Below are 20,260 nucleotides of genomic sequence, written 5' to 3' on the forward strand. Positions count from 1 at the left end.
CTTGACAAACACCCCTGGGGGAAGTAAACCCTTAGACTCCTTCCTCTGGCTGGGCTCTGTCGCTCGCCTTCCTTCCTCCCTCGAGGCTCTGAGTACCAGCTGCTGCTCCACACTCCTTAGCTCTGACTGCTCCCAAGCATATGAAAGCAGGGACCATGTGGAAGGTCCGTTATCATATCCCTGGGACAGCACAGTGCCTGCCACATGCATAGTCCTCACAGAGTGCACATTTGCCAAATGAACGAATGATTCTCTAACAACCTCGTTCGAGTTGTGTGCTGGGAGATCCGTGAACACGGGATCAGCCTGGGGGGAAGTCAGTCCAGAGTGGGGGCAGAATAGAACTGTCAGTACCACCTTAAATACCTTTTAGAATAAGTTAGAGAATGCATTTACCAATGAATGACAAACCACTATCACAGACACCAGGAAGGAAGGAGCCAAGTCCGGTGGGAGTACAGGAAAAGGAAACATTGATCTGCCTGGGGAGTGAACAAGGCTCTGCCGGCTGAGGATCTGGTGTGACTTCAGCCTGGGAGGATGGGGAGTTTGCCTTAAAGACTGGGAAGGAGCATTTCAAGCAGAGGGACCGGCGAGGAGCAAGGGCATGCAGGTGTAAAGTTCCTGCTTGCGCCTGGAGCAAGTGGCAAGAGATGCTTCTTTGGGACCAGGCCGCACATCATATATTTCCCAGGAGGTGGGTGTGGGTGGCCTCGCAGTGGGACTACAATATTGAGTCACAATGAATTGAAGCAAGGAAAAGCTCCTGAAGTTGGCATTATAATTCATAGACTCGTCCTGTTAGGCTTCATGTAGAGTCGTTCTGTGTAGAGACAAAATGTGATTCATTTTCTCAGAAAATGCATTTCCAAAAACACCAAGGGAAATCTAGGGCTCAGGTGTCAATCGCCCCAGGTTTTGACAGTCAGGAGGGAGCAAGGTACCAACCAGCCTTCACATTACCCGCAGGTCAAGTGCAACGAGTGTCTCCTGGCGCACAGCAGAGCCTCCCAGGTCCGGGTTCCAGGATACAGTCCCTCCCCTCCCGGCCTTGTAGCTAGCAGCCCTGCTTCGACCCTGCTCCCAGAACTGGAGACAAGAAGCTGGGCGGGCTGCTGGGGGGCTCCTAGGAAGGATGGGGAGGGGGGGGCTGCCTGAAACCTGCTGACTCGGGCTCCACCAGGTGCCACGCGGTGCACAGCCGGGGAGGCCCCCGTCTTCAGCGTTTGCCCCTGCTCTCAGCCCATTTCCTGCTCTGATTTGGGAATTTTCAGGCCTAAGGGGAAAGTCCCTTGAGAGGAATGTTAGAAAGAGCGAGCGAGCACCGGATCCGCCTGGAGAGCGCGGGAGGGAAGGGCAGCTGTGGCCGCGGCGGACGCGCGGCGGTGGAGGGCGCGCTCCTCTCCTCTGGGCGCAGAGGAGGCGACTGGAGGACAGGCGGGGAAGCCCAGCCGGGTGGGGGCGGGGAGGCGGCTCAGTGGGCCTCTGGAGTGTGTGTGTTCGGCGCGCGCGCGCGCGCGCGCGTGTGTGTGTGTGTGTGTGTGTGTGTCTGGCGCCTGTCCAACGTAATTTCCCATAAACCACATGCCTAAGTCGTTGCTTAAAAGGCTGTGCCGAGGAGCTGGCCGGCGGAGCCGGCTGCGGAAAGTGAAAGTTTGCCTGGTGCTCTCGGCGCCGGCTCTCCACTCTCCCGGCAGCGGCGGGCCCTCGGCGGGGCGCGGACGGCGCGGCGGCCAGCGAGCGAGCTAGGGAGCGAGGGCGGCCGACGCGCCCGGCCGGGACCCAGCTGCCCGCATGACCGCGCGGGGCGCCGCCGGGCGCTGCCCTCCCACGGTAAGCGGCGATCGCGGCGCAGGGCCGGGCTGGGGCTGGGCTGGGCTGGGGCTGGGCTGGGGCTCGAGCTCGGCGGCCGCGCGCCCCCTGGACCCGGCTGCCCGCGCGCGGGCTGCAGAGGCTCCCCCGCGGCCCCGGCTGCAGAGGCTCCCCGCGGCCCCGGCTGCAGAGGCTCCCCCACGGCCCCGGCTGCAGAGGCTCCCCGCGGCCCCGGCTGCAGAGGCTCCCCCACGGCCCCGGCTGCAGAGGCTCCCCGCGGCCCCGGCTGCAGAGGCTCCCCGCGGCCCCGGCCGCCTTCCCATCTTTGCGCGCGGGCTGCCCCGCGGCCCCAGGCGCTCGGGCTGAGACCCGCCGCGGCCCTGCAGCTGCTCCTGGGGCTGCGGCGCTTCCCTGGGGAAAGGGAAGGCTGCTCACCCCACTGCACGGAGGGGTACACTGAGCCACCCGCTTGCAGGAGAGAGGGGTTCGCAGCCACGGACAGGGGCTCCTGCCTCTCTCCCTTCTGACGGACCACCACCTCCGAGGGACGGGCAGAGCGGCTGTGCGCCGAGTGTGGCGCCTTCCCAAGTGGGCTCCTTCCTCATGGACCCCAGCGCATTGCGTCCAGGCCCTGCTGGGGAGTGGGCGCTTCTGGATGGAGAAAGTTCAGAGGTCATCAGCTTCTAGAATGCCAGGGCTTGTGCCCAGGAACTGCTGGTAGAAGGAAGGAGCCGGGCAAGCTGCTACTTGTTCCAGCTCACAGATGGAGCAGTTGGGGACTTGGGTGGCTGGATCAAGTCTGTTTTGGGGGGACCAGACTCCAGAATTGGCTGAGGCTAGTCTCCAATCTTTTTCTTGCAAACTCAGGTGCAGTTGGTTGGGGAGATCTTGGGCTTGGCGGTGGTAGAGGAAGGAGGGAGGAGGGTTTGGTGTTGGGAGCTGTGGACAGGGGCTGGGGGCTGCTCAGGACAGCCTGGGAATGGCCCTGCCCCCACCCAGGGTAGTAGCTGCCCCAGCGCCTAGAAAGTGCAGGATGGCCCTGTCGAGGAACAGTAAATCTCCCAGTGGGTTTTCTTCTGAAGAGCCCTGGGGGAGAATGGGAGGGGAAGCCTGGGAGAAGAGGAGCCCAGAAACGTTTAGGGGGTGAGGGGAGAGGTTGCAGGTGGGGTGAGGGCAGAGGAGCTCCACAGCGAAGGAAGAGCCCAACTGAGCTGAGCCCGGGCTGGAAAGGAAATGGGGAGGGCAAGACCAAGATAAGGGGCCCCGGGGACAGAGGAGGAAAGTAAAGGGCGCCAGTTTCGTTAAAAAAAAAATTAAATTAATTAATTTATTTAAATCCTCACCCAAGGACATGTTCTTATTGATTTTAGGGGGGGGGGAAAGGGAGACAGCGAGAGAAACAGGGATGTGGGAGAGAAACATCCATCGGTTGCCTCTGGTACACACCAGGGATCGAACCCACAACCTTTGGGTGTATGGGATGCTGTTCCAGCCAACTGAGCCACCCGGCCGGGCAAGGGGCTAGTTTTAGACAGAGCAGCCCAAGGGTTCCACTTATGCCAAGGGACTTTGTAGATGGGGAAGACGCAACAGGACGGGAGGCAGGTGAGGATGGACAGCTGGGCAGAGATGTCCCAGCATCTCTCTGAGCCCTGGGCAGAGATTCCTTCCTGGATTGCCACCCCCCCCCCCCCCAGGCCAGGGCTGATGGGTGAGAGGAAGAAAGGAGGGGGGAGAAGAGGCAGCCCAGCCACATGCAGGCCAGCTAGAGTGTTAACCCTTAGGTGCCCGTCCAGATCCTCCTCTGAGGCAAAATTGGGGCCCCAGGGGCAGGCCTGCCCTCCTTTGGCCATTTTCAGAGTTGGCCTCCCACGTGGTGGTGGCTGCGCTCTCCTCACACTGATGCCTGAAATAGCTCTAAAAGTCAGGCAGTCCTTGAGGTTCAGCATTGCTCTCCCTTTGCTGTCCTGGAACATCACTATCTTGAAGTGCCTGGGACAGGGATGTCCTCCTGAGCAACCCACTCCCCCTGGGCCATCTCCTCTGAGACAGACACACCTTCTGCATAGCCCAGTTTCCCCCAGTGTGTCCTGAACCAGAGGTTCCTGAGACCCTGGACAGTTATTCCCACCCAGGGCTACCTCCTCAGCTCCCAGCAGAGCCTGAGGTCTGCCCCCTCCATGACTCTCCTCCCTCTTTCACATGCTCCCTCCCCAAGTCAGGCCAGGACCCTCACCACATCCCTGTGCTGAATGGGATTGGGCCATGCTGCGCCTTCTCTTCAGGTCCTCCCTTCCCTCTCTGCCATCAGTTTCTCCCCATCTTTCCAGGCCTCACTGCAACCTCCCTGATAGCCCAGCCAGGGCCTCTTCTCCCTGGTAAGAGTTCGCAAACATTGGAGCTTTTAGTTATATGTAAATTGGCATGTCATTGTGGGCTGTTTCAGAGCCTCCTTGTGTTTTCCCAATGCGCAGTTTATTTGCACTATCTGCCTCATCATCTGGATTACTGGGGCAAAGCCCAGAGCCCAGGAAGGTGCCAGCCCTCACCCCACCCTGACAGCATTTCTCTGAATCTGGGGGCATCCACTGCCAGGAGGCGACCTCCAGCTGGGGAAAGAAAGCCTAAGGGTTTTTCTCTACCGCTGGCTGGAGAAGGAGAGACTTAGGGCCAGGGAGAGGGCTAAGGGGTAAGGATGAGGGGGAGAGGAAGGAAGAGGAATGACAGTGTCATGAGCCAGGCCCATTACTCTGGCTGTGAGCAGCCACTAGGCCAGGTGGGTGCCGAAAGAGAAGAGATCTCAGAAAATGTCCTGGCCATGTTGAGAGCTGGCTGGCTGGCTGGCTGCACAGCCTGACGGGGCTCTGATAGGCAGGTGCCAGCCAGGATGGATTAGAGCTGGCATGGCTGCCTCCTCTGATTAATTTTGACACACACACACCCAGGGCTCCAAAGGTGTCTAGTGTGGGATAGGTTCCCAGTGAAACTGAGTTTGGTCCCCTGGTTTTTCCAGCAGCAGAGCCAGACCTGTGTGGAACAAGGTGGGAGGAAGGGCCAGGCCCAAGGGAAATGTGTCTGGCTCAAAGTCTGGAAGCTGGTGCATGAACATGAACCTGAGAGGAACTGGCAGCTCCCAAGATGCCTGGCTCTGTGTTTGATGTTGTAAGAACAGGCAAATGTGTAGGAGCAAGTCCTGCACTCAATGAGTTTCTCGTGCACCTAGAATTTAGACTGGTAGGCGCACCTTCCAGGTCCTCATTAGTTCAATGTGTAGTAAGGCTTGGCCTGGGTTAATCTGGGAAAGTTTCTTGGAGAAGATGACATTTGGTTTGTCATCGAGGGAGAGCAAGGTTGTGCTGTGGCTGTTAGGCAATCCCGAGAAAGCTAGATTTGGGGAACGCTGCATTTTGGGGTGAGGGGCAGAGCCTGTAGCCTTGTAGGAATGAGGGCATGGGGTTTCTGGGGAGAGTAAGAGCTGAGGAGAAACGATGCTCTCTCTATCACAGACATGGCTGGGCCCCTGGCTACTGCTGGTCTGTCTCCTGGTGAGCAGGAGTTTTACCGAGGAGGAATCGAAGCACTGTAGCCACATGATTGGGGATGGACATCTGCAGCTCCTGCAGCAGCTGGTGAGTGTGTGGCCAAGCCTGTGTATCTTCTCCCCACTGAGGGAACTGAGGCAGGAGCCAAGGAGCAGGGTCAAAGAGAGGGCTGGCAGGCAGAGAAATAGGGCTCCGAAGGACATGGCTCCCTGATGGCCCTGTCATTGACCTTCTTAAGGTGAGGGCCTCTGACTCCCCTACAGGCAGGGGACAGGGTGGGCTTCCAGCTGGTCACCTTGGCGAAAGATTGCCTGGAATGTCAGTCGTGGATTCTGAAAAGTCTTGTGGAGCCTGCTCCCTGTCCCTCAATGGGATGCTTCCTCTGGGGAGCCAGCCCAGTCTGCCTGCTGTGTCCAGATGTTGCCTCTAGCTCCTGGACTCCTAGCTGTGACGCCAGCCTGGCACCAGAGCCTCAGCCAGATTTGGAGGGAAGGCTCCCGCCTAACTCCCAGCCCTCCACCCTCATAGCCCTGGCTCTTGCCCGAGCCCTAGGGCTAGAATGGCCTACTCACCCTGACTATGGAGGAGCCTGTGCCTCCTGATTGGGCCAGCAGAGTCATCAACAATTCTGAGCGTGGTCCAGCCAAGCACAATCAGGTTGCTGTCATGGCTGCTGTTCTGCTCAGAAGAGAATTTACCATCCCCTGGCCAGGCAGGCAGGGTGGGGCGCACTGGTGAAGGCCAGCTCCAGGGCCCTGAGCTTGGGGCCTGTAGGCTGGGCCTCCTGCCTCTCTTACCCCTACTCTTTCCCCCCTGCATGTAGCTGCCACAGAAACCCACGGGAGACCAGGAGCCACTCTCTGAGGCTTAGAATCACAGAACCACTGCCCTGGGGGGTGGGCAACAGGGGCTTTCAGGGCATTTAACCTCAGCTCCGACAGATCCTGAATCCCCAGAACTTGTCCAGCCTCTGCTTGAATTCCTGCCATGACAGGGAGCTCACTACTTCCCATGGGAGATTATGTCCTGTATTTTCTATTAGACAATTCTTCCTTATAACAAGCTGGCATCTGCCAGATTCCATGGAGTGAGAGGAAAAGGAGGAGACTTATTTTCCTTCTACAGTCCTCCCTTGGGCACGTGGGAGGCACAGGTCTTCCAAGTGTGGTTGGGGGAAGGTGGGTGAGGATCACCCCCGATCCACCCAGAAACTCTAGTCCCCACTGTCAGGCAAGCTCCGCGGGGCTGCACACACCCTGCCACCACTGGCCCACTCTCTCTTACAGATTGACAGTCAGATGGAGACCTCGTGCAAAATTTCCTTTGTGTTTGTAAGCCAGGACCAGTTGGTGAGTTATGGATATGGACAAGGCCCAGTTGGTAGGCACTTCTCAGGGTGGGTATATGTGGGAGCATGAAGGCTGGAGAAATCCTAGAGCTGGGCAGGGCGAAGTGTGGGGATCCCTGGGGGCTCACGTCTGGGTGCCAGGGTCCAGGGCTGGGCAGGGTAAGGGGCTCAAGTCCCCTGCTGCTCTCTCCTCCTGGCCTGGCATATGTCAAAGTCTTACTATGGGCCAGGTACTTTCCTAATTTAATCTTGATGGGACCACGGTGTGGTACACTTGTCTTGTTTACTGTCCCCAGAGAGATTAAGAGAGCACAGCTAATAAGTGGTGGAGGTCTGATTTGAACCCCGGCAGGCTGGCTCTAGGGGTTAAGGCAAACCAATACTTCTGGGTCACATGCTTTGCTTAAGGATGTCACCTCCATCCAGCAGACAGACCAGCAGCCAGGGGAGCAGTCCAGTCCTTTCCCTCTTCCTCCTACCCCATCCCTAACCAGACACCAAGTGCCCCTGGTTCGGCCTCCCCATCAGTTGCTTAGATAATTTCAAGAGCTTCTCAAATGTCCTGGCTGCTGCCAGTGCACCCCTCATCCCACCACTAAGGGGAGCTCTCAGAACCCTAACCCACTGCTTCCTTTTCCCTCCCCCAAACCTGTCTGGGGCCCCCCTCCAGAAGAAAGCCTACGCTGCTTAGCCTGGCGTTTATAAGCACTAGTCTCCACCACGCAGCCCCACCCACTACCCCCATCCCCTGCTCCTTCTTGCCCCCACGCCTTTGCATAAGCCTGATACCTTGGCCACCCCCTCCCCCCTTAGCCCTATTCCGGAGTTTGTTCATCTCTGTGCCTCATACAAAGTCACTGTGATGACCAGAAGTTGTTCCCATCTCTGAGTTTCTCCACATGTGTTAGATCTGGAGACCTCCTCCCAGTCCAAAGAATACCCTTCATATTTCATTCATTTGGTGCTAGGGATACAGAGCTAAAGCAGAGGCTCTGTTGAGGCAACTGCCGTGGACAAAGCACCGAGGTTACTTCTTGGACCATGAGTTGCCTCCAGGACTATGGGAAAGCAAGCCAACAGAGAAACAGAGAAGTTTCCCAGAACCCACGTCTTTATGCTCCTTCTAGAAATCTGAAGCTCTCTCTAATCAGAATCCACATTTCCCTCCCTCTGCTCCACCTCCTGCAGTGCCAGATCCCAAAGAGAGAGAATGAAAGGCCACCTGAGGGCAGCATCCTCCTTAGCACAGTGGTGTGGCCTTCCTGCTCCCATCATGGCCAGGGTAGGGGTGGGGCAGGCCGCAGCCCGCCATCTGCTAGACTGGGTGTACCTGGTACACAACTGGGGTTCCTGGTGGCATCAGCCAGACCAGCAACTTCAGGTTCTCCTTTTTCAGAAAGATCCCGTGTGTTACATTAAGAAAGCCTTTTTCTTGGTGCAAGACCTCATGGAGGAGACCATCAGCTTCAAGGATAACACCTCCAATGCCATCGCCCTGGTGAAGCTCCTGGAACTGTCCGTGAGGCTGAATGACTGCTTCCCCAAGGTCTACGATGAGCATGACAAGGTAGGTCCAGGGCCGGGGGTCCTGGGTCAGGGCAGGGCCCACTCAGTCTCTCGTTCATTTCTTCATCCCACAAGCCTTTGCTGAGGACTCACGCTATGGGAGGCACAGCGCTAGACTTTAACAATAACTTCATGGGCAGGAACTACCTGGTTCCAGACCTGGTGGAGCTTGTAGTTTAGTGAGGTTGGCAGCCATTCAACAAACAATAACACAAGCAAACAGAATTACAAACCACTAGGACCCTCCCTTTAGTCCACAAATAGCTAACCAGGGCCTACTGTGTTTCCTAGACACGAGGAAACAAAGACAGGCAAAACCCCCCACATCCATGGAGCGTACATTTGGGGGTGGCAAGACAGTTCACAAAATATAGGTCAAATGCATGGTGTGTCGTAAGGAGGAGCTGCATTGCAGGAGAGAAAACCAGGGGAGGGCAGACCCGAAGGAGGGGAGGGGAGGGGACGGCAGGAGCAGTGAAGGAGCCCCATCAGAGGGGGAGAAAAGGGACTCTAATTTAAAACAAGGTGGGAGGAAGAGACAGGGAAGGCGTCTGAGTAAGAAAGTAATCATTTGAGGCCCAATGATGGGTAAGTCAGAAAGCAATAAGGCTGCCTGCCAAGAGTATTGCAGAACCCAGCATGCTACTCAGGAAACCCTGGGGTGAGCAGGAGTAGGCACATTCGGGACCCAGAGGTTGGGCAGCATGGCCAAGGCATGGAAGTGAAGGGTGGAGAGGAGAGCAGGCAGAGCCAGATCACCTGGGTCCCAGGGATGTGAGATTTGGTCCAAAGAGCGAGGCAGGAGGCAGACGTGGCGAACAGGCCAGTGACCGGACCTAACTTGCATTGTGAGACCGTTCTGGGTGCTGTCAGAGGATGGACTGTGGGAACAGGTTTGGAGGCTGGGAGACCAGCAGGAGGCCCAAGTCCCAACCAGAAACTGGATTTAGCCACATGGAGGTCAATGTCGGTGGCTGGTGCCAGGTCAGGGTGAACAGAGGAGAAGTGGAGACACACTGTGGAGGAGCTTGGCTCCGAAGGACACAAAGGGAGAGGTCACTGCAGGAATGTGGGAAGGAGGGAAGATGCCTTTTTAATAAGAGAGGCATTAGATCTGTGGTTTTCCAATATTTAGGTTCTTAAGACTCACCTGGGGAGCTTATTTAAAATACAGATTCCCAGTGTGCACCCCTGGAGACTCTGATTCACTGGGTCTGAGGGTGGGCCCAGGAATTTGTATTTCAACAAATCACCCACTTGTGAATGCCCGTGGGACAGACTCTAGGAGGGATGAAGCCTTGAAGCTGGAGGAACTGGTCTCCTGTGGGGATGGCTGGGGAGGGATTAGGGGCTCCAAAGGAGAGAAGACGCAACCTTTGTGGACATGGGGGGCATCCAGGACCTTCTGTCTGAGGGTCCCTGTTTTCCCATGAAGAAAGGCAAGAGAGCCAGCATAGCTCTTTTTTTTTTTTTAATTCTCACCAGAGGATATTTTTGCCATTGCTCTTCAGAGTAGTGGAAGGAAGAGAGAAACATCGATGTGAGAGAGACACATTGATTGGTTTCATCCTGCATGCTGGGGGTGGGGGATTGAGCCTGCAACCGAGGTACGTGCCCTTGGCTGGAATCGAACCCAGGACCCTTCAATCTGCGGGCCAATGCTCTAACCACTGAGCAAAACTGGCCAGGGCCCAGGGGAGCTCTTTTTACAACAGCCCTGGGGGAGGCTAGCAGGGATCCTTGTTTTGAGTTTACAGATAAGGAAATGGGCCCAAATGGGATACTTTATTTGACCAGTGTCACCTAGCTGGGGAGTGATGGGACTGAGCCCAGGTCTTCTCATTCTCATATCCTTCCATTGTTTATCTGGCCAACATTGATTAAGGGCCTACTATGCACAGGCCATGGGCCATACCTATAGCTTCACAGCCTAATAAAGCTCTTCCCAGTGCAGTTCAGTTTAGGGAGAGCCTGGTATCTGGAAGTCACTGGCAAGTAGCCATAGATGATGCCATAGGGGTGCATGGCACTGTCTGGTGTGTGTGACATGTGAGGCGGGTCCAGCATGGAGCCCTGAGGAATGCCAGCATTTAGAAGTTGGGCAGAGGAGGGGAGCCTGGTCAGGAGGTGGAGAAGGAGCTGCCTGAGAGTGGGAAGGAAAGCCAGGACTCTATGTGAGCTTTCTCAGAGCTCTAGTGGATGTGGGAGCCTGAGTCCCCCAGGCAGAGAAGAAAAGAATAGCTCAATAGACAGGGCTGGGCAGACTTGGACCTCCTTCTAGGACAGACCAACACCAGAGAAGGACCCACAGCCCCATGGCCTGCTCCAGGCCATTCTTCATACCAGGGCCCCAGTAACCTTCAGATGTGTTCTCTGCTCTTTGGATAAGGTTAACAGTTCTTGATATGGCCAACAAGGACCTGTGGGACTGGCCCTTGCTGACCTCTCTCAGTTGCATCTCTCACTGCTCTCCTCCTGGATGGCAGTGCCATAGCCACTCTAGTCTTCTTTGAGTCTTGCAACAGTTCAGGCTCTTTCCTGCCTCAGGACCTTTGCACGGGCTGTTCTCGCTGCCTAGACAGTTCTCTCCAACTCCTTGCCTTTCTTGGATAACTTTGCTCATCTTTTAGTCGGTTCTCAGGAACGTTGCCCCTGAGCCCTTGTTACACACTCTCAGGTCATTCTGTGCTCCTTCACAGGACTCACTGCACTTGTCACAATGACTTTGGTGCCTGTGTCTTGCTGGACTCCATGTCCAACTTGGCCAGGGACCACTCTCTTGTTCATTGCATGATTCCCAGGTAATTACCATATGCCTGACACATATCTGTGAGTAAATGACATAGCTCCTGGCCTCAGGATGGTTTCTGCTGCAAACCGGGGTGGGTGGGGGGCTGAAAGAGCAAAGGAGGAGATGTGAGAATGGTCAAGGGAGCCTGACAGACAAGCGAGAGACAGGCCAATGCTAATCCTTCCCTGGTGGACCTGCTCTCCTTCCAGGCCTGTGTCCAAAATTTCTCCGAGTCGCCCCTCTGGTTGCTGGAGAAGATCAAGAATGTCTTTAGTGAAACACAGAATCTCCTTAGAATGAACCAGAACATTTTCAGCACGAATTGCAGCGACAGCTTTGCGAAATGCTCCGTCCCAGGTAAGCACCAAAGGGGCCGGCAAGGGTGAGGCGGGGGAGGGTGTGTGGAACAGAGCTGGGATTGGGGGGGTGGGAGGTGGGGCCGGAGGGACCCCGGAGGCAGCCTGGCTGCTACTCGTGTCCTGTGTGTGTGTAGATGTGCTTGTTTTGTGTACATATGTGGCTTTGTGTACCTCTGGGCGGTCCTCAGCACATGTCTCTTCTGACATGTGTGTGCATGCACATCTACATATGTCTGCATGTCAAGGCATTGAGAAGGATCATGCTGGTGGCTGTGAGATTAGGGAGTGGAAGCGGGGCCCTCTCAGAGAGCCCTGTAGGCATGGAGGCTTTCCGGCTCCGCAGGCTGGCTGAGTGTGCGGGGGGATTCCGTGGAGAGAGCAGAGGCTCCACCTGGGAGTCGGGGCCCTGGTCCTGGGAACCCTTCTGCGAATCACCAGGATACCCTGGCTCCGGAAGTCCTCAGGATGCCTTGAGTGTCCCCTCAAGGGACAGGCTGGATTTGAAGTCTGAGCACCATTCGAACTCTCCCAGGGCCGGCACTGGCTGCACACATGCACCCTGTGTGTTCTCGTCTCTGCGTCCTGTGTCACACGTGCCCTCCTTCATACATCCTTGCTCCCCGAGGCAAGGACTGAAGCCCTGCCACCTGCCGATGGCCAAGTCCAGTCTCCTTGTTTCAATCCCAAGGCCTCAAGCCCTGGCCACAGTCCGCCCCAGCCTGGCAGTGTGGTCCTTGCCGTGCATGAAACCACCTTGCTGCTTCTGGCCTGTGCAGCATCTTTGGGGCTTGAGGGTGTCTTGTGTTAGCCCTTGAGGCCGCTGCTCGCCCCTGGCTTGGTGTCTGGCCGGTGGAACTCCAGGAAGGGCTGCGCTCTGTTCTCCCCTGACCCTGACCCTGGTCCTGACCCCCAGGCTTGCCTCTAAACCCTGCTCTTTGCTCTCTGCCTATAAGACCCTGCAGTTTGCAGCTTCCCTGCCTGCGCCAGTGGCATGACCATCGGCTCCAGTCCTGTCCTGTCCTGTCCTCAGCCCTAGGGCTGAGTTAGGGGTTGCTGGGACCTCCCAGGCCCTCAGCCCCCCTCTCAAGTCCCTCCGGTAATGCTGTGCTGGAGGCTGGTGACTCTATCTCCTCCCTTCTTTCTCCCTCTCTGTGGTTCTTTCAGATGTGGTGACCAAGCCTGATTGCAACTGCCTGTACCCCAAAGCCACCCCTAGCGGTGACCTGGCCTCTGTCTCCCCTCAGCAGCCCCCTGCTCCCTCCATGGCCCCTATGGCTGGCTTGCCCGGGGCTGACCCTGAGGGGACAGAGGACAGCTCCCTCTTACCCAGGGAGCAGCCCCTTCACATAGTGGACCTCGGCGGTGCCAAGCAGCGACCACCCAGGAGCACCTGCCAGAGCTTTGAGCCACCAGAGACCTTGGGTGTCGAGGGAGGCCCCACCGGAGGTTCACCGGAGCCCCACCCCTCTGTCGGGGCCCCCGTCTCTGGGATGGAGGATGTTCTTGACTCCATGTTGAGCACTAACTGGGCCCTAGAAGAGGCCTCTGGAGAAGCTAGTGAGGGTCCTGTACCCCGAGAGCCAGAGCCTCCCTCCTCCAGGCTGAGAGGAGGCCGTGTCCGGGTAGAGATCACCAGACCCAGCGACCTCGTCTCAGCATCTCTGTTCCTGGGATCGGCTGAGGGCCAGCAGCAAGCGGATGGACCTGACACCCCCGGGCCCACGGTGGACCCTGTGAGACCCACTGGCCAGGCCCGGAGTCACACACCTGAGAAGACAGACCTTCCCTCTGTGCCACCCAGAGACCGCCAGAAGCCAGGCTCTGCCAGGACCCTGTTACTGCGCCCCAGAGGCCTCAGCCATTCACCCACCCTCACTGCTCAGCCAAGGCTCCCCAGCAGCCACACCTGGGACAACATGCTGTCCCTCGGGGAGCTGCAGGGCAAGAGGAGCACCAGGGAGCGGAGGAACACCGCAGGGCAGGAAGCAGAACCAGCAAGTGAGGGGGTGGCCGTGCCCCAGGCCCAGTTTAACTCGGTTCCTTTGACAGCAGGCCAGGTGCAGCAGCCCCCGCTCCCCCAGCACCCCCAGCTCCGCAGCATTGTCTTCCGCCTGCTGGTGCCCTGCGGTGTTGTCGGCATCATCCTGGTCCTGCTGGTTGTCGGGGTCCTGCTGCTCTACAGGCGGAGGCGGCGGGTAAGAAGAGCCCAATGGCCAAGAGGCGGCCACCTCAGGGGGACAGTGGCACAGCCGGGTGGAGGAGCAGGCCCAGCTGGTGGCAGGCTGGCTGGGGTCCAGTCTGGGTTCTTCAGACGCTCAGATAGGAGGCTGGCTGAGCACAGAGAAGGGAGGTTGACCTGGAGGGTGTCTTCAAGTTTGGAGAGGGGGGCTCAGGATGTAAGGTCAGCCGGAAGGGCCAGGCAGCAGGGAGGGGGAGAGAATATTCCTGGGCCGGAAGCAGGTGAGAGGAAAGTGATGCTGTGTGGGCCAGGGCAGGGCATTCCCTGGGAGCTCTGCAGAGCCAGGGCTGGGGGTCCCAGGGATAGGAAACAGCCTGCATGGGTGGAGGAGATGGGGCATCGCCTGCAGGGAGGCCTCAGGAAGCTCCCCGGGCTGTGGCTGACCCCCACTTCTGGGTAGTTAGGGGAGACTTTGGTAATTCTTTCATTGACTCCTGGACAGCCCTGCCTGGGGACAGGGCCATGGTCCCCCAGCCTCCCCAGCTCCTCAGTGAGCCTGCTCTTTTCTGTCCCCAGAGCCATCAAGAACCTCAGACAGTGGCTTCTCCCATGGAACAACCAGAGGGCAGGTGAGAGTTTGGGCTGGGGTGGCTCTGTAGGCACCGGAGGCCTGTCTTGGCATCTGTTTCCCTTCTAGATTTTGGGGAGACTTTCTCCCACCTGCTCGGAGGCAGTGGAGCTCGGAACAGACCGGGGTGGGTGGAGAGGAGAAAGGGTGTCTCTTCTTTCCTAGATAACTGTTTTTTTCCCCTGATTTCTTCGTAAGGTCAGGCAGTTCTGGGTCTCCTAAACTTGAGAGGGGTAGAGCTCGTGTGGGAGCTGGGGGGCACAGTTGGGGGTTTCCTCACTCCCCGGGCTCTGCTGGAGTCTGACGTCAGCCCTGTGCTCTGCCTGCAGCTCCCTGACCCAGGATCAGGACAGACAGGTGGAAATGGCAGTGTAGAGGGAAGTCTAAGGTAAGCCTCCGGTTTTGGATCTCTGTCCACCCCTTAAAATTAGCTGCATCCCTTTCCAGTCACCCTAACTTGGGGATACCACCAGCTCCCCGAGGCCCACACACTTGCCTCGCACCCCCACCTCCTCTTTCCATCCATGGCCGGGGCTGGCCGACCCCGTCCTTTCCGGGTCCTCAGGCCCCTCCGTCCCCTCTGCCCATCTGAGGCCTGGCACTGCTCCGCCTGCGCTGGGTTGTCTTTCCTGCCGTGGGCTTCTGGTCTCGCTGCAGCCGCCCTCACCAGAGCCCCCAGACCCGCACTGCCAGCCACTTCAACCCACCCTCTGCGCTCCGCTCCCGGGCTCCGCCCGCAGCTGCCGCCCCACGCACCTCTCGCAGTTTCCTCTCTGCTTGCACCTTGGTCCGGCCCTTTTCCCAGCTGAGATGATTCCTGCCCCTCTGCTTTTCCATTCAGGGAGCCGTAGAACCTTAGTCTTGGAAGGGCTCTCAGAGGCCATTTGACCTAGAGTCCCACCCCGAAGGGGCCTCCCCTCTCCGCCTCCCTGACCCGGAGTCACCCAGCTTCCGATCATACACTCTGAGGGCCAGGCAAGCTCCCTGCCATCCCCCAGTAGCACCGTGAGGAAGCCCTTCCTCCTGCGGGGTCTAACTGGCTTTTCTGCCGCCTCCCCCGCCATGATGGTCCTCCGTCCTATTGTTGGGAGAGCCCTCCAGTACCTAAAGTCAGTTATCCAAGTCCCCTTTATGAATTCTCTAAGCTAAGTGTGGCCAAGTCCCTCAAACATTCCTTATATGATATGGTTTTCAGACCCCTCACCATCCTGGTCGCCCTCCTTTGGACACACTCGTTTGTCAATGTCCCTCTGAAAGTGTGGCGCCCAGCCCTGGACACAGTGCTCCAGACGTTGTCTGACCAGCTCAGAGTACAGTGGGACTGTTACCTTCCTTGATCTGGACAGTGTTCTGCTATTCGTACACATTAAGATCGCATTAGCTTTTTGGATTTTTTTTTAAACAACTGCATTGTAGTGTTGTCTTATATTTAGCTTGTGGTCTATTAAAACCCCTAGTTCCCTTTCCCATAAACCTCCGTCAAGCCAGACCTCGATCCTGTACCTGGACAGCTTCATTGTTTTAACCAAAGGGCAAGAGTTTATATATTCATCCTTGTGAAAACCACCACTTTGGTTTCCGCCCATCACCCCAGCCTACTGAAATGGTTTCCCATCCTAATTCTGTCTTCCTGGCCCTCCCGAGTGTGTCTTCCTCACGTGGACGGGTGCCTTCTGCTGCCCACATTGATAAAGATGTGACCCTCATTTCTCCTTGCCCCTGGCTCCCGGGCCGTGCAGCCCTGCCCTCCCCCCTCCCCTCCCCTCCCCTCCCCTCCCCTCCCCTCCCCTCCCCTCCCCTCCCCTCCCCTCCCCTCCCCTCCCCCCTCCCCCCACAATTAGCCACAGGAAGTCTTTCTTCCTGATAACTCCACCACCCTCTGGTTGTTCCTCTCATTCATACCCCTCTGCTCCCTTGTATTTGGTTAATACTGTGTCAATTTGCACTTAACTTGGATGTTGTTTTAATACATTCTCAATCCTTGTTTTATGTGTATGTGTACATTCTGCATCCCTAAGAAGGCTGTAAGCCCCTTGAGGGCAGGGACTGTGTCTTCCCCTTTTTTTGCATTTCTTTTTCTATCCTGGGTTCTAATACAAAGAGGGCTTCTCTGCACTTGGCCAAGAACTCAATAAACGTTGACCTACTGGCTGGCTTCAGAGCTGGCAGACCCTTTGACTCTGGCCAGCGGTTAACCAGCTAACTAATGGACTCTGACTGACTAGCTAGTAACTGCCAAATTGGTTAGTTTGTTGATTGGGGAGCTGACTGGCTAACTGACTAGCAGCCCGAGTGCCTGGTTTACTGCTGGCCAACAAGTTGGGCGACCCATTCAAGTTTCCAGTCACACCCTGTGCCAAACACAAGCCAGTGCCTTAGGGCCTTCCCAGGTGTAGGGTGACATGTCTGAGCCACTCCCAGGAGACAGGGGATCTGGCAGATGTTCCACACCAGGGGAGCCTATTCAGAAAATAACAAAAACAACACATTTTAGGATCCTGGGGTCCACCTTGTGGGTACAGAGAGTGGGTCAGAGGGACACTGGCAGGGTGGTCTCCGGGCCAGGCACTCGCGTCTCAGGGAGATTCAGGGCCAGCCCCAGACTGATGCTGCTCTCACAAGAGAGATAGGAGAGGGACCCTCGTAGAGAAAACACGACACATGCCCCTCCAGTCCAGGGAACCAGGAGACCGGGCAGAGGGCTGGAGCTCTCCCACATGGCCCTTCTTCCTCCTGGCACCAGCCGTGCCTGCGGCCCAGCTGTTCCCAGCATGGCTCATGTCCAGTGTACGGCTCCCCCTTCCTCTCCCTCCGGAGCATGGGAATGGGCTGCGAGCCAGAGGCTGTGGTCCCATCTTTCCCCTTGCCCATCACGGGCTTGGCCAGTAGGGCCTATGGACGGCCAGGGAGGGGAGCTCCACACAGGGGCCAAAGTCAAAGTGTTGGCCGGAGTCCAGGGGATTTCTGATCTGAGAACAAAGCATTCTGAGGATGCCGGGCAAGGGGACAAGGCAGGGGGTGGGGTGGGGAGAGAGCAGGGCCCAGACTCCCATGGAAGATGTAGGGAGGCGATTGGAAGGAAGGATGTTTGGGGATGAGCATGCCAAGTGGTAGGGAGGGAGTTTCCTTATCCTGGAAGTACCTCTAGCTCTTCCTCTTCAGTTACCCCTGCTCTGCTGTCCCCAATATTGTGTGTGACGACCCTCTGTGATGAATGGTGTGGCGGTGGGAACAAGAATTCTTTTTGCTAGACAGAGTTAACAGGACTCACCCTTGGCTCATTGGACCAAGGCCAGTGAGATGGTCTTGCCTGAGGAGGGGTCTAAGGACACTCGAGTGCCCCCTTCCCTCCCTGCCGACCCATCTGCTTGAGTAATGCTCCCCCCCCCCCCCCCCCCCCCGCCGCCCTGCTCAAACCTCCACCGGGCCCTGCTACCTCCCTCTGTGGTCCCTGGTGCCCCAGGAGGAGGTAGGAGGTGAGGGCAGTCTGGCCAGTGGCTTGAACTCCTGCCAGAGAAAGCGGCCTGGTTCCTTGCGGTGTCTGGGTGGCTGGGAAGACGAGGAAGGGATGGGAGGAAGTCCTTCCTGCAGCACCACCAGCAGCCCACAGGAACGCTGCAACTCCCCCACATGCCCCCGGCGACCCCTCCATCCACTCCCACTCGGCTGATGGCTTTTCCTTCTCTCCCCTACAGCTGGGCGCTCAGGACAGTCTTTCCACGGCAGGAGATGCTTCGGGGGCGTCCACCCCCTCCTCCGCCGCCGTTCTCCTGGGAACATGGCCTGCGCACCCTCAGAGCTCTTGCCTACCAGGACTAGACCGGAGCAGCCAGGCCGGGGTCCCTCCACCCTTGACCCTCAGACTCTGGACTGACTCAGAGAGGGCCGGAGGATGCCCCCCATGCTGCTGATATTTATCATGGGCCCTGGAGGCTCCCATCTGCTTGAGGGAGGCTGGCAAGCCCTGCTGAGGACCCTCCGCACCCCCAGGGGCTGTGCTCTCCTGCTCCCCTCCAAGACAACACCTGGGCCAGGGACCCAGAGGCCCATGGATGTGGAGAGTCGGGTGGGCACTGAGGAATGAAGAGCCCTCGAGCCCAGAGGACCTATCTGGTGCCAAGGGATGGATCCCTGCCCCAACGAGCAGGGACTTGTCTCAGAGAGAGATGCCTGAGATTGGCAGGGCGGGACGGCGTCGGCTGGGTTTCCTGGAAAGGTGTGTGGCCCAGAAGCCGGGAAGAGAAGGCCCGCGGGTCCACTCACTAAAGTGGCCTCTGCTGGTTGCCAGGCGGAGGGGGAGGCCAACCCTGCCCTCAGGACCTGCTTGGCTCATGATGCCAAGGCCAAGACCAAGTCTGGCCTCTGCCCCGCCACCCCTCCAACCCTGCCAGAGCTCCTCCAAGAGGCCGCGCAGAGGCTCCCCCCACGAAGGAAGCCATTGCACTGTGAAGACTGGAGCTGCCTGCTGTACAGCCTGCCTGGCCGTCCTGAATGCACATCTGTGCACATCTGTCCGTCCGCCCGCCCTCCAGCCTCTCCCCAGCTTCTGCACTGAGCGCCCGAGCCGGCCTCGCCCGTCGACTGAGGGAGCCCCCGAGCCCTGACCTTCTGCTGATCCGGCCTCTGACTCCCTGGGGTGGATCGGGGTGGACAGAGAACTGCCTGGGCCGCCAGCCAGAGCAGGTCTTAGGCTGTTGTTGGCCCAGGTTTCTGCATTTTGCACTTTGATGTTCCCAAGAGGGAAGTGACTAGTGGGAGGGAGGAAGGGTAGGGTGGGCAGACACAGACACAGGGAGGGTTTTTGAAATTATGGGTATGCCCCTGAGGTTGGGGGAGGCGTCTGCACCCCTGACCCCTGTGTCGGACCCCTGCCACAGCCATAGCTGCAAGGCCGCTGCCTCAGGGCGCGGGGCCGAGTGGGCTGTCCATGTTAGGGGCCTGGTAGGCAGTGATACCTCCAGCTCTCGCCCCCACCCACCTACCCAGGGTGGGAGAGGGACCAGGCATCTCTTTCCAAGTCTGCCTTGAGGGTCTCAGCTTCCTGGGCCAGCCCATGACTGCTGCTCCAGAGCTGGGCAGCAGGTGACAGGGCTGTCAATCGCCCTTGGTCCCTTTGTGCTGCTGTGTCCCTCCTCTCCTGCCATCCTGGGCCCTCCACTGAGAGACACCCCCCCACCTGGCAGCTGGGCGGCGCCCACCACCTTCCCTCCCTGCCCTTGAAAGTGAAGGTCCCTGCCTCTCCTGCCACTGCTGACAGCTGAGGGAAGGAGCAGAGAACTTTCCCTGGGGGGCTCCTCCTCTAGTCATAGCCTCTATATTTGATGCTAGAAAGTATGTATTTAAAAGTGGAAGGAAAAACAAACAGAAAAAGGCATTCCTCCTCCACCACCCCCGCCCCCTTAAACCTATAGTATTTTCAAAGTCAAGAAAGCAAAGAGCTTCTGCAATGGTTGGATTTGCTCTCTTGACTCAGGAACAGGACGGCCCAGAGCCACCTCAGGGTGGCTCCCGGGGCCACCTGCCCAGGGCTGCCTGCACAGGAACCCCTTTTTCCCTGAGAAAGCTGAGAGGGAACATTGGCTCACACACTGTGAGATTTTGTTTTTACACTTGGAAGTGATGAATTATTTTATACAAAGTCATTTAAATATCTATTTAAAAAATAGGAAGCTGCTTATATATTTAATAATAAAAGAAGTGCACAAGCTGCCATGTGTGAGTCCCAGGAAAGTGGTTTTTGGGGTGTGGGGGGCAAAAATGGGGGTGGGTGGGCATCGGCTGTTGGTGGGATCCCGCTCAGAAAGTTTTTTCGAGGATATATGGGGAAGGAAGGCTCTCTCCAGGTTAACAAAATCTCCCGCATCGCTGCTTCCTCATCTGCGGCTCTATTTAATGAGAAAACGACAGAAGCCAGCCAAACCTCAGCCTGGCCACCAGCCCCTGCCCCGGCCCACCCAGCCCAGCCTGGGAAAATGGCTGGTTGGGCTCTGTCCAAGGGCAGGAGCCTGCAAGGACCAGGCTCCTGACCTCTGACC

At 57.7% G+C, this 20,260-nt stretch overlaps 1 protein-coding gene across 3 annotated transcripts; it reads left to right on the forward strand.

The window, feature by feature from the left end:
• Nucleotides 1-1,509: 1,509 nt before the first annotated feature.
• On the forward strand, nucleotides 1,510-19,936 carry CSF1 (colony stimulating factor 1). Of its 3 annotated transcripts, none has more exons than XM_081122109.1 (9): nucleotides 1,510-1,833; nucleotides 5,319-5,441; nucleotides 6,641-6,703; nucleotides 8,099-8,269; nucleotides 11,269-11,416; nucleotides 12,583-13,613; nucleotides 14,174-14,226; nucleotides 14,555-14,613; nucleotides 17,921-19,936. In XM_081122109.1, exons 1-8 carry the CDS (start codon nucleotides 1,795-1,797, stop codon nucleotides 14,598-14,600), a joined length of 1,674 nt encoding a protein of 557 aa, XP_080978235.1. In that variant the 5' UTR covers nucleotides 1,510-1,794; the 3' UTR covers nucleotides 14,601-14,613; nucleotides 17,921-19,936. The 3 variants fall into 3 exon arrangements, with proteins under 3 accessions (XP_080978235.1, XP_080978236.1, XP_080978237.1); XM_081122110.1 differs by lacking the exon at nucleotides 17,921-19,936 and adding an exon at nucleotides 15,421-15,499; XM_081122111.1 differs by having other exon boundaries at nucleotides 1,707-1,833; nucleotides 13,468-13,613.
• Nucleotides 19,937-20,260: the final 324 nt, after the last annotated feature.

The sequence above is a fragment of the Miniopterus schreibersii genome (genome assembly GCF_964146895.1).
Source record: "Miniopterus schreibersii genome assembly, chromosome: 19".
NCBI lineage: Eukaryota > Metazoa > Chordata > Mammalia > Chiroptera > Miniopteridae > Miniopterus > Miniopterus schreibersii.

Coding starts and splice junctions, on each gene's coding strand:
- CSF1 (XM_081122109.1), top strand. CDS start 1,795: ATGACCGCGCGGGGCGCCGCCGGGCGCTGCCCTCCCACG. Junction 1,834..5,318: donor CCGGGCGCTGCCCTCCCACG/GTAAGCGGCGAT, acceptor TCTCTATCACAG/ACATGGCTGGGCCCCTGGCT. Junction 14,227..14,554: donor ATGGAACAACCAGAGGGCAG/GTGAGAGTTTGG, acceptor CTCTGCCTGCAG/CTCCCTGACCCAGGATCAGG.